We start from the raw sequence: 13,464 nt of genomic DNA on the forward strand, positions 1-13,464 counted from the left end.
AAAGATTGATTGACTTGTTTTTAGAGGGAGCGTGAGCGGGAGGGGCAGAGGGGGAGGGAGAGACTTCCAAGCAGGCTCCCCACTGAGCACAGAGCCCGACGTGGGGCTCGATCCCACGACCCTGAGCTCACGGCCTGAGCGGAAACCCAGAGCCGGACGCCCCACCGACTGAGCCGCCCAGGCGCCCACTCCCGGTGGCTGCAACTTGTTCCTCCCCTGCCCTCCCGCACCCTTGCTCTCCGGCACAGGCATCGTGGCCGAGCGGGCGGCCAGGAGCCTTTTGACAGCGGCGCGGTGGACTTGTACGTTGCCTCCAAGTTCATTACATTCAGTTCAAAATACTTTCTAATTTTCTTTGCTGACTTTAATCTCTCTTTTTCCGTATCCATTCATGGGCATTGGCGTGGGGCTTACGGTTGTCATCTTTCCCTCCGTCTGCCCCGGGGGGCGCCCGGGCCCTGCGCGTGCTGCTGAGAGCCCGGCCCGCGGCTGGGTCCGCTCGCCCCGTCTCTGCCGTCCATCACTGGGCGGGTGTACTTCGCGTTTGCGGAACCCCCGCTCTTTTGTTCTTATTTTTGTTCAAGTCACTTATTAAAGAGAATTAAATTATGAGAAAAACATCGTATACATCTACCCACTTTGTCACCACGTCCTTGCCGGAGGCGTCAGATCCGGACTCCCATCCGGTGCCGCGCTCCTTCTCCCGAACGTTTCTGGCACCGCGGGTCTCTGATGATGGATTTTTTAAGCTTTTCAATGTAAAAAAGTCTTTATCACCCCCCTTCACGTTGGAAGACGTTTCCGAGAGGTCTGACGGTCTGAGCGGACGGGTCTTTCTCTCGGTCGGCGCAGGGGAGCTCTCGCTGCCTGGGCGAGCTGGACGGGCGAGCCGAGGCCGCGCTCTCCGTGGCTCTGCGGCGAGCTGTCTTCTCGCGGCCGCCGTCGTTTCCGCTTGTTCCTCGTTTGGAGATCGTCACGATGACGCGGTTTCCTCAGGCTTCTTGTGCTGCTTCGGTTTATGACTCGCAGCGTCCATAAAATTTTGGAAAATTTTGGCCTACTTTTCTTCAACAATCTTGGCCCCTTTTTTCTGCCCTCCCCCCCCCAAAATGCAGGGACTCCGTACCACACAGCTATGCTCTTTGAAGTCGTCCCACAGCTTACGAATGCTCTGTTAAAAAAATTCTCTTTTCTGTCGTATTCTGCAGCTTCTCTTCCCTTGGCTTCAGGGTTCCTAGTCTTTTCCTCTTTGTCTGATGTGAACCCGTCCATACGTTTTTCATCTCAGATCCCAGATGGCTTTTTTGGGGGGGGGGTAGGTCTTAAAAAATGTATATATATATGTGTGTGTAATATATATTTGGTGTACACGTATATTTTATGTAATACAGAATTTTCTGTCTCTGACCTTTTGAGCATCTGGATAGAGTTATCATGGCTGTTTCGATAGCCTTGTCAGCTAAATGCCAACATTCACGTCGGTCGCGCGTGTCTTTGCAGTCGGCCGATCTGTGTCTCCATCGTAGGCCACGTTTCCTTTCCGCCTGCTCCCCTGTGGCTGCCCCTGTCGGCCGGGGCGTCTTCAGTTTCCGCAGGTGCGTGAGCTTCGTTCTGGGGATGCAGTTAAGGAGCTTGGAAACAGTTTGATCTTTTTAGGTCTTGCTTTTCTGATGAGTCGGCTGGGACCAGAGCGTGGCCCAGTCTGCACTGGTGGCTCCGGGCGCATGTTCTGCCCGAAGCCCAGAGAGTCGGGAGGCTCCCCTTCTGGTGGGCGGGGAGGCACTCCCGGCCCTTTGTGGATGCCGGGCACTGGGAGCGCTTACCCGCCCGGGTGGTTCCTTCCCTGTGCTTGTGGTCGGTGCTCCGCCGAGGGCCTGGTCAGGATGCTCTGCAGACCTCCAGCGTTCTCCGTGCCGTCCTGCTTCACGGAGTTGTGTCCTGCCGACCCCAGCTGCCCGGTTTCCTGGACGCGGCTCCGGGTTTCTGTGGGCTCGGCCTGGGTCCCCTGGAAACTCGCTCTAGCCTAACCTGCGGTGGTCAGTTCCGGGTTCCCTTCGCCTGTTTCCCATCTGCCAGAGGTCACTGTCCTTTCCTGCTTCGTGCCCAGGGACCCGTAGACGTACGTTCTGCCCATTCTCGGTCGTGTGGGGGAGCAAGGCTGGTCTCCGCGGCGACGGGAAAGGAAGCTCAGTTTTCCCGTTCGGGGCCTTCGCACGCCCCTCGCCTCCCGTGGCCGCTGCGCGTGAACGCGCCTCTCACCGGGGACCTTCCTCCCCCACAGCCCAGTCTTCACCCGCGTGGAAGGACGCCTCAGCCCTCCTCCCAGCCGCAGCGGTGACGGCGACGGATGGCGCCTTCTGCTTCCTTCGCTCCGGATCCGAATCGCCGCGCTCGGAGGCACGGGGACTCCGCTACCCCTTCTTTCCTGTCCTGGGCTGGTTTCACTCCACGTAACGCCCTCCAGGTTCATCCGTGTTTTCGCGTGTTGCAGAATCTTCCGTTTTAAGGCCGACTAAGGCTCCGTCGACGTGTGGACCACAGTTTGCTTCTCCATCCGCCTGTTGACGGACAGCAAGTGGCTTCCGGGTCCCGCTCCCGGGAGCCCCGCCGCTGGGACCCCGGTGCAGCTGCCGAGTCCCTGCCCCCGCTCTCCGGGCGCACACCCGCAAGGAGAGTCCCGGCTCCTGCGGTGATTCCGTGTTCGCTGTTGCGAGGACGCCCCCTGCGCTTTCCGTGGGGGACTCCGCGCCCCCACCAGCAGCCCGCGAGGGCCCCGTTTCGCCGCGTCCTCGCCCCCGCCGCCTTCTGTTGTTGGAAGGGCCGAGAAGCGGTGGCGCACTTGGTTCTGACTTGCGCTGTGGCCCTGGGGACCTCCTCATGCGTCGCCGCGGGTCCTCTCGGAGACACGCCTGTTCGGCTCCTCTGCCTCCCTTGAAAATGGGTTGGTCGGCTGGTTTCTGAGTTGGGAGCCTTCTCCATATTCCACACACACGAGTTCCTTCCTGGACCTGGGATTCGCAGAAACCTTCTCCCATTCCCTGGGTTGCCTTTCACTGTCGGTTGTGTCCTTTGAAACACAGGTGTTTTTTAAAAATTTAATTTTTTCAGCTTTATTGAAATATTATTGACATATAACCATTTTAGACTGAAGGCATGCAGTGTGACGTTTTAATACACGGATATTGTGAACTAAGTGCACGGTAAGATTAATGAATAATTCCACACCTTTACATAATTATTTTTATTATTTTTATTTTATTATATTTAAGATATATTCTCTCAACATATTTAAAAATTTTTTTATTTTTATTTTTTTAAAATATTTTATGTATTTATTTGACACAGAGAGCGTACCAGCAGGAGTAGCAGCAGACAGAGGGAGAGAGAGAGGGAGAAGCAGGCCCCGTGTGGAGCAGGGAGCCCGATGCGGGGCTTGATCCCAGGACCCTGGGATGATGACCTGAGCCGAAGGCAGAGGCCTAATGACGGAGCCCCCCAGGCGCCACTATTCCTTGCACTTTTGATGTCATAGCGAAAAAATTGTTGCCAAGACCAATAACGTCAAAGAGCTTTTTTCTTAGAAACACAGAAGTCTCAAATTTTGATATCACCCTATTTATTTTTGCTTTTGTTGTCACATCGGAGAGACCATTGAAAATCCGACACCCTGAAGCTTTCTGTATTTTCTTCTCAGAGTTTTGTCTCTCATGTTTAGGTCTTTGATCCATTTTGAGTTAATTTTTGTATATGCGAAGGTAAGGGTCTAGCTTCAGTCTTTTCCCAGAAGCTTTTAGTAGGATTTTCTGTGAGTCATTTGTTAGTTGACGTGCTCCTTGAGAACCTAAAATAGAAAGGCTTCGGACAGACTGAGCCCAGGCCTTGTTTGCTCAGCTCAGGCCCCGAACCGTCTCCCGCCGTCCTTCGCTCATCCCGGTCCTGGCCCCCGTTCTCGGCTCTGGGCGTGCTCCCCCGCTCCCCGGGCACAAGGGCAGGAACCTCCAGGTCTGAGGTGCGTGTCCTCGCTGCATCGTCTCATGATTCCGTGTTTTCTGTAGGGGAGACCTCCGTGTCCGCCCCCAGCCCTGGGTCCCAGGCTCCCCTGCACACTCAGGCCACCCCTACCTGGCAGCCGGGCTTTGTTCAGGAAGCACAGCTGGTTCATACTGTGCCCTGCTCTGGGACGTGTCGTCACACCCGCGTACTGCGTCCGCTCCTCCTCTGGCCTCCTGCCCGCACCCCTCCTGCTTTCTAGCTCAGACTCAGGGTGGTGTTCTCGTACAGAGTGGGGGAGTGGAGCTGGGAGGGAGGGCCCCGGGCGGGCAGGACAGGTACCTGTACGCGGGTTGGACATTCCCTTCAGGGTACTTCCCAGCCCCTGGGTGGCCAGCCCCCTAGCCCGCACACTTGCCCACGCCCAGACCCTGCCAGTGAGGTCCAGGCCAGTCCTGGGGCGCATTGTGCCCCCCATGTTCTCTCTGTATTTGTCTCCATTTTCCCGACCTTCCCTGAAGCCACATCTGTCCCCAGGGCCTCCCGTGTTTATCTGCCAAAGCCCAGGGGCTTCATGTAGTTTGCCGATGGTGCGCGCCCGTGAGTTCGTTTTCTGCAGGACGCATCTGTCGAGCAGACGACGTCCTGTCAGTGGTGTGTGTGGTGGTGACAAGCACGTGGCTTGGCTGGGCGCTTATGGGCTGGGCGCTCTGTAGGGTTCCGAAGAGTAACTTGCGCAACTACTGAAACCACCGTGGGAGGGAGGTTATGTTATTCCTCTTTTGCGTCTGAAGAAATGAGACGCGTGGTTAGCAGTGCAGTCGTGGAGGGGAGGGGCAAGGGTTTCACCCAGGAAGAGCGTTCGGAGGCTCCAGTACAGTCCCTGCCTGTGTCATCGGCGGATCGAAGGATTTTCGCGTCTTTACACTGAATTCGTATCTGTATCAAGGCTCCCTCACCAGTGCCTTGGTCAAGAGCCTACGGAGCCCCACAGCCCACGTCTGTCTTCCGTACACCGACCCTGACCTCCTCACTCAGTTCACATCCTGTCCCCATGCCGACCGTGACCCGTGCGCCAGTTCACGTTTCTTTCTCCCTCTCGCCCTAGACTTCGACCCTCACCACTTCTGGCACTGGAACAGCTTTGGGGACTACGTGCAGTGCGTCCTGGCCTTCACGGGGGTGGCGGGCTACGTCACGTACCTGTCCATCGACTCGGCCCTGTTTGTGGAGACCCTGGGCTTCCTGGCTGTGCTGACTGAGGCCATGCTGGGGGTCCCACAGCTCTACCGCAACTACCGCCACCAGTCCACCGAGGGAATGAGGTAGGTGAGCCTGTGTCGCTCTCACCGCACCTGTTGGCACCAGTGTGCCTGCGTGTTTGGTAAAAACCAGATGTGTACAGACTTGGCTGCTGTGTTTTAAGTTGTATCTGTGAGACGCCAGGTAGAGAGCAGACGTCTGGTTGCGTGAGTAGACGTGTTTGTGCGGAACACGTAAGGGGACGCCGCGACCCCCTTGTGAAACAGACCCGTGGTACGGGGTCTTCCGGGTTGAGCCTGGAGCGTTGTCTCGGGAGGATGTGCGGAGCACAGAGGGGTGAGAAGGGAGAAGACTCTGCCCGGGGAGCACAGGCGAGCAGAGGCGGCTCTGGTGCCCAGCGGTGGGGGCTGTGTCCCGAGATACACTCTTGGTGGTCGCCGTGGGTCTCCGCAGAGCCCTCGTGTGTTGATGTCCTCCCGGTCACAGGAGGCCCGTGTGGAACGGGTCTCGAAGGCGCTGGGTGGAGCCCTCCACCGGCCTGTGAAAGTCGCCCGTGGCATTGGAACGAGGTGTCGACGGGAATTCCAGGGCCCCCGTGGGTGGGCTTGCTCTGAAGCGCTGTCATTCCTGCCAGCTGCTTCTCTCGCACTTGCTTGCTTCCTGTGATGGGGAGCTTCCTACCCAGGCGTGAGGACCCCTGCACAAGGCTCTGTTCGAGGCCCCGTAGTAGCACCTGAACCTCTCGTGCTTTTTCCCCCGAGATCCATGCAGCCCCTCAGTCCCTCCCAGGGTGGTCCTGTGTGTGTGAAGGCAGCATCGTGACCCCACTCCCCTGGGGGCCTCCTGTCTGTGCTTCTCTCCCTCGGTCTGTTGGCCGTCCCTCCCATGATGGCTTACAGCCCCTTCCTTACCAGTTCTCCCTGGGTGGGTCTGTTCGAGTGACGCATGACAGAGTAGTGTGCAGCTTCAGATCTGAGTGTGCTGTGGGAGGCCTGTGCAGGGACTGGGGCAGGGTATCTCCTCCTTGGAGACCCTTGGCACCTGCAGACTCACTGGGGCTAACCGCCTGGTTTGTGGCCACGGCATACGCTCACAGTGAGCTCACACCGCTCCTGTACCTGCCGCTCCGTAGCCCGCCTGTGTGTGCGGCGGCACCCGGGCTGCCACCGTTCACTGGTTAGGTCCTGTGGCCGCTCTTAGTATGTCCAGCACACAGGGGACACCCTGGCAGTTGAATCTGATATTGTCTCAATTTTCCAAGTCTGAGCTGCTGTGATGGGGAAGGACTGTCCGTGGGTCAGAGGTGGGTCAGAGTAGAGGCTGCGGATGCCTCTGGCTGGAGACGATGGTCCTCGGGTGGGAAGCCGAGTTCGCAGACATCTCTAGAAGGCAGAGATTCAAGGTTTTTCTTTTAAGATTTATTTTAGAGAGTGGGGGTGCAGAGGGAGGGGAGAATCCCAAGCAGACCCCCACTGAGCACAGAGCCCGGCACGGGGCTCCATCCCCGACCCTTTGAGCATGACCTGAACCAAAATCAACAGTTGGACCTCAACGGACTGAGCCACCCGGGTGCCCCAGGATGCAAGCCTCGTAATGTAGGAAATGACGCAACGGCTCAATCCCCTGAGACCGAGCAGACTGCAGGGGAGTCAGGAAATGACAAAAACAATCCCATTCGTGGTACTATGGGGACTAACCAAGGAGGTAGCAGACTTGTGCAGTGGAACCTAGAGCACTGTTGGAGGAACTTGAAGACATGAGTAGATGGGAAGACATTCCACGTCCACGGCTCGGAAGATTCAGGATTGTTAAAATGTCAGCACTACCCAAGGCAACCTCAGGTTTAGTGGGTCCCTATCAAAATCCCAGTGATTTTTTTTTTTTTTTGCAGAAATAGAAAAACCTGTCCTAAAATTCACATGGAATATTGAGGGACCTGAAATAGTCCAAACAGTCTCAAAAAAGAACAAAACTAGAGGACATACCTTCAGATTTCAAAAGTGACTGTGCAGGTGCCGTCGAGGCTGTGCCGCTGGCGTACAGACAGACCCGTGGGATCGAGCAGAGAGCCCAGAAACGACCCTCGCGTGTATGGTTCAGTGGCTCTCAGCAGGGGTGCCAGGACCACTCAGTGGAGAAGGAACAGTTCGCAGCACGTGGTGCTGGGGGAGTGGGGTGTCCACGCACACGGGAACGAAGTTAGACCCTTACCTGGCACCATGCATAGACATTAACTCAAAATGGAACAAAGACCTAAATGAACACCTAAAACAATAAAATTCTCAGAAGAAAACACGGGAGAAAAGCATCGTGACGTTGGATTTGGCAGTGATTTCTTGGATGTGACACCAAAGGCACAGGAAGAACCAGAAGGACAAACCGGACGCGGACACCACGGGCCTCACGCGCCAGGAGGCCGTCCGCGAGCAGAGAGGCGACCTACAGAACGGGAGGAAATGCGCGCAGAGCCTGCGTCCAGTGAGGGGTTGACGTTAAGACGGTAGAAAGAGCTTCTAAAACTCAACGACAGAAAGTCCAAACAACCCAATTAAAAAACGAACAGAGACCGCAAGAATGTTTCCCAAGGCTGATGTACAAGTGGGCGGCAAGCGTGAGAAAAGGTGCTCAGCGCCACTGACCCTCAGGGACCTGCAGATCAAACCACACTGAGGCCCCCTCACGCCAGGAGCGCGGCTGCTCCCGGAAGAAGAGGAGCAACAGGTGGTCGGGGAGGGGTAGGGGGAGACGGGCCCTTGTGCCCTGTCGCCGGGCAGGCGTCCTGGTGCAGCCGCTGCGCAGAGCAGGATGGGGTCCTTAAAAAGTAGAAAGAGAATCACCGTCGTTTCCAGTACTTCTGCTTCTAGGAATCGACCCAGGAGCGCGGACAGCAGGGTCCCGAGCCGCGTGCAGACTCATTCACAGCCGCCGTAACGCGGAAGCAGCCCCAGTGTCCACGGATGGACGAAAGGGTCAGCAAAACCGGGTAAATGAATTGCAGTAGAATGATTTATAAGAAACATCGGTCTGGTCATTCAGATGAGCTGTTCAGAGAGCTTCAGGCCGGGGAGACACGCAGGCACGGGGAGAGCGGTGTGCCTGGAGAGGGCACGGGAGCTCTGGGCCCTCACCCAGCTTTGTCGCAACCCCATCGCCCGTTTCGGGTGTGCAGGTGGAAGGAGTTTGGCCCACAGAGCCGTGCGACCGCCACCTCTGTGTCACGTTAGAACATTTTCCTCACCCCACAGAGGAACTTCGTACCTGCTGGTCATCACCCTTCATTGGCTCCCAACCGCCCCCACCTCCGGCCCTCAGCGGCCCCGGGCCTGCTGTCTCTAGGACGCTGGCGTAGACGGAGCCGTGGGAAAGCGGACCGCGCTCTCAGGCTCCGCCGTGCACGACGTATCCGTGCTCGGCTCCGGGGGCCGGACCACAGTCTGGTCGTGTGGATGCACCAGCGTCTGTTCTTCAGTCGGCGGACATCCGGGTGTTCAGCATCTTTTGGCTGTTACAGGTAACGCTGCCCTGAAGGTCACGCACAAGTTTCTGCTGGACACTTGCTTCCCTTTCTCTGGGAGCAGAGCAGCGGTGGCACTGTCGGGTCGGACGGCGGCTCTGGGTTTAATGATTTGAGGCGCGGCCATGCTGGGTCCACGGTGGCGCATGAGGGTTCCGACCCGGCATCGCAGCGACACCTGTTACCGTGTGGCCTGTTGATTCTAGCCGTCCTCGCGGGCGTCACATGGGCTCTCCGGTCTCTGGGTGGTCTTGGTTTGCATTTCCCGATGATAATGAGGTGGAGCATCTTTTCACGTGCTTTTTGGCCATCTGTTGTGTCTTTGGAGAAATGTCTGTCCCAGTCCTCTGCCCATTTTAAAATTTGGTGGTCTGTCTTTTTATGACTGAGTTGTAGAGTTCCTCATGTGCACTACAGCCTTACCAGGCGTATGATTTGTAATTTTTTTCTCCCATCCGGTGGGTTGTCTGTTCACTTTCCTGATATTTTCCTTTCAGCACAAAAGATTTTAAATTTGCTGAAGTTAATGAAGTTGTGTGTGGGGGGTGTTGCTCCTGCCTTTGTCATCGTACCCCAGAAACCCCTGTCTGACCCAAGGTCACAAAAACCTGTTCCTTTGGGATGTGTTTTGGGTGGATTTTGAATCACAGGAAAGCTTTTGATTCGTGGAAGGGAGAAGGTCAGGTCTAGGCTGAGGGTAGCACTGAGGGGAGGGCCGGGGAGTCCGCGGGAGTCGGCCTGCCTCGTTGGGCCCTGGAGGAGGCTGGGCGGGCACAGGAGTGTGGCCGTCACTTCTTGGGCACCAGCTGGGAAGCCGCGTTCTGGACTGCAGGACACGGCAAGGAGGCGGTGAGAGGGATCTTAGGAAGAGTTTGGGAGGAAAAATGCAGAAGTCAGGAATGAGGTAGTAAGAGCCTGGATTGAGATGGTGGAAGAGGGCGGGGCGGGGGGTGCAGCCTCCCCCCCAGCCAGGTGCAGGAGGCAGCAGCTGGATGGGCGCTGGGCGGAGGGACCCACTCCCAGGCGGCCACAGCTGGGACCTGGGGGGGGCGGTCGGGGCTTCCTCTGTTGCCTGGACTGGTTCGGATTCCTCCGTCCAGGGGCGCCTGGGTGGGTGAGGCCCCTGCCTCCGGCTCGGGTCATGATCCCGGGGTCCTGGAATCGAGCCCCGCCTCGGGCTCTCTGCTCGGCGGGGGGCCTGCTTCCCCTTCTCTCTCTGCCTACTTGTGATCTCTGCAAATTAAAAAAAAAAAAAAAGGTTCCTCCATCCCAGTCCCCCTTGGGGTGGGGACTCCAGGACATCCCTGGCACGTTGTGCAGGGATAGCCCAGCTTCTGGGGCTCGTTCCTCCCTCCCATAGTTGTTCTGGGTGATGGGAATTCACAGCTCGTGGGGGCAGGGCGCCTCAGGGTCTCGGGGTAACAGCATGAGCTCGTACATCCCGAGCCCTTGTTTCTGCACAAGAGCGCTCCTTCCTGATGAGCAGACCACCCGGTGGTGTTCATTTCCTGTGCTTGGCGAGTATTTGATCCGGCGGCCGTGCCCCCAACCCTGAGCCCCCCACCGAGGCGGCTGGTGTGGGGCCGCCCGTGAGGCCGTCACGTTTGTGATCCCGAGCGGAGGCCAGCTGTGCATTCAGGGCCCGGGGGAGGGGCTGTGACCGGGCTCCGGGCAGGGGTCCTGGGACTGTGTCCAGGCCGTCACGTGGAGTGCTGCCTTGCCCGGAGCGGCCATTCCAGGGGGGCCGGGAGCACCCTAAGCCCAGGAGCGGCCTGGCCCCAAGGAGCTGGAGACACGGGCAGGACCTTTCCAGGCCTGGCTGCTCCCGCCCAGGTCCGCCGCGAAGGCTCCAGCGCGGCCCCTGACGGACCCTGCTGCCAGGCCTAGAACCGTCACTGGGGCTTGTTAGGTTTTATTTGTGTTTTGAGGGAGGTCTCTCGCCCCTGCTAAGATGTGGGTGCCTCCCGCGGACCATGTCTTGCGCTGTTAATTCTGTAAGACCGAACTAGACTCCTCTGCTGGGCCCGTTGCTTCTCTCCTCGTCCTCTCGGCCTTTTGCAAAAAAACCTTGGTTGCTCTCGGAGCTTCTCCTTGAAATGCTTGCTGTGTGGGTGTGGGGCTTTCCTTGGAAGAGCGCAGGGGTGAGCGTGGGAGCTGCGAGCAGCCCCTCCTGGGCAGACGGGCCCCTCCGCGGGGCGGTTCAGGCCATCCCAGCCCGGTGGGGGGCCAGGTGCCTGCAGCCCGTAGGGGGACCCCGGCCAGGTCGCCTGGTTGAGCTGTTCCCCTCCCTCCACTTGTCGCTCTGCTGTGTCCTTCTCTGCGGCCCCCACCGGCGCCAAGTGTGTGGGTAGCCCCGCTCCTGCCCGTGCTCCCCGAGGTCCAGCCCCCCGGGGGCCCTTCTGCCGCGCACTTAGTTCCCCCACTGCTGCCCCAGACCAGGCGGTCCAGACCGAGCTGGAGGCACAGCCTTGGCAGGTGCAGGGTTTTTGGTCACCGCAGGCAGCGGATCCTGGGGGGACATCACAGCAACAGTCACCGTCCCTCTGCCTCGTCCGGGGCAGACCAGGCCAGGTATCCCCAGGGGCCAGTTTGGCGTGGCCAGTGGTGGAAAGCTGACCTAAACCACCTATGTCAGATATGTCGTTTGGGGCCACGGGGGGCAAGCCCATCTCTCCCCTCGAGGGGCGCAGAGGGCCTGGATGGGAGGCGCCCAGCGGCTGGGGGGACTCGGCCGAGCAGCAGGAGGAAACCCGGGGACGACAGACGTGGGTGGTGCTGGTCTCCCTTCAGACCCGCCAGCCTGGAGCTCGGCACCGTGCCCGGGCCCAGCAGGACGCGCTCCCAGCGCAGCCCCCGCTGCTCCGTGCATGGGGAAGTGGGAGCTCGGGCCGCGGCGGCCGGTGTTCCAGACTCGCCCTTCCTCCGCGGACCCTAGGCAGGCCCCAGGCCCGAGGTCGTGGTCTTCAGAGCTGGTGGCAGCCGCAGGAGCCGAACCTGCATGGCAGCCCACGTGCCGCTTGACGGCGACCGTGCCTGTTGCAGCAGAAACCCGACGTTCCCACGGGGTTTGATGAGACTCGGAGTCTCGTCATGTAACGCTGACCGTGCCCAGGACACACAGCGGAGGGAGCATCAGGACCATCTCTGCAGCTCAGAGGAGGAGCCGGCCGGCGATGCACCGCCAGCGAGGGTGCCCAGGCCTGGGAACGGTCCCTGGGAAACTGGTCCAGGGAGGAGAGGAAACGCTCTCGGAATGAATGGAAAACGGGACATTTCAGCGAGGACACGGAAGCTATAAAATTAAAAGAACCAAACAGAACATTTTAAATTAAAAAACACAGGAAGTTCACGACTGAACTTCGTGGGTTCAGTCGTGGGACGCAGATGGCCCGGGAATGAGCCCGTGAACTTGAAGACAGATCAATAAAAATACGTTCTCAACAGCAGGGAAAAACCAGGGGGAAACAGCTTCAGGGAAGGTACCAGAAAATCTAACGTTGATGTCATCTGAATCTGGAGCAGAGAAGGGGTGTGGAGCAGACAAAATACTGACAAAATATCTGAAAACTTCCCAGCTCTCATGTTAGATAAACTTACAGATTCGAGAAGTTCCTCAGATCCCAAACGTGGATCCTGTCACGGTCTGCTAAAAGCCAGAGTCAGGTGCTGAAAGCAACTAGGAAAAGAGGGTCTGTCGTACACAGTGTGGATTTTAAAAATGCAGAATTAGTTACCAGCTCCCTCACAACAAAGTCTTAGAATACCGTGTGAGCCAGAGTCACAGGCCAAAGGGGACGCACCTGGGGGCCTTTCCGGTCGTGGAGCGCCTGTCCGCGGAGAGGCTGCACGGGGCCCGCCAGGCTGCGGGCTGTTTTCCCCGGGACCATCCCGAGAAGCGTCAGGCAGCCCATGTGCGGCCGGTCGGGAGGGCTCTCCGTCCCCGTCTGCGCTCTGTGCGGCCGTGGCGGAGGAGGGCACGCAGAGCTACGTCCTCCGGCGGGGAGTTCCGGGGACGGGGGTCCTCACCCTGGTTTGAGGCATGAGAACCAGCCTGGGGCTCGGAGGACTGTGTCCGTCCGCAAGCTCAGTGCCGGGGTGCGTGGCCCTTGGTCTGGTGCTGGCAGCTGTGGCGGCAGACGGCGCCCCGTCCGCTTGGGGGTCTCCATGCCCCCTCCTGGCAGCAGCTCCTCTCAGACTCTGGTCCGGCTCACTTAGCTGGGAGAGGTTCAGGCCGCTGGTGCAAACGGGTCTGATTTAAATTTTCTGGGAAGTTACCGGAAAACACAATAGTGCTTGCGTCTGTGCCTTGGGAAGCCCGGGCGTTCGAAGCTGTCGGGGGAGACGTGGGTGTGGGACGTGGGGGGGGGGGACGTGGGCAGTGACAAGTGCTCCCTCGTCACCCAGTGAGGGTCCCTGCCTCCCTGTGGACTGATCTGAAACATTGGAAGGGGGGTTGGCGTCGGTGACCAGAAACGGGGTCACCCTCCAGTTAACCTTTTGAGGGAGGGGGTCTGGCCAGGCAGGGGTTCCCATGACCAGGGGTTTGCTCTGCTGCTGCTTGAGGCCTCCCGTTTTGTCCTCAGCACGCCTGGGTGCAGATGGGGGGCTGCCCGGCCAGGAAGAGGAAGCTCCTGGCAGCAGGGCCTCCCCTCCTGGGCAAGGGTCCCGTGGCCAGCGCGGCCCAGCCTGCCCGTCCC

At 58.7% G+C, this 13,464-nt stretch overlaps 1 protein-coding gene across 2 annotated transcripts in view; it reads left to right on the top strand.

Moving 5' to 3' along the window:
* Positions 1 to 13,464, top strand: part of SLC66A2 (solute carrier family 66 member 2) — a 51,877-nt gene that overhangs the window by 36,272 nt on the left and 2,141 nt on the right. For both annotated transcript variants that reach the window (XM_080820848.1, XM_080820847.1), the window contains one exon: positions 5,099 to 5,315. In XM_080820848.1, the coding sequence (XP_080676974.1) occupies positions 5,099 to 5,315 (217 nt within the window). The remainder of the gene's footprint in view (positions 1 to 5,098; positions 5,316 to 13,464) is intronic.

Source organism: Martes martes, assembly GCF_963455335.1.
Source record: "Martes martes genome assembly, chromosome: 13".
NCBI classification, from domain to species: domain Eukaryota; kingdom Metazoa; phylum Chordata; class Mammalia; order Carnivora; family Mustelidae; genus Martes; species Martes martes.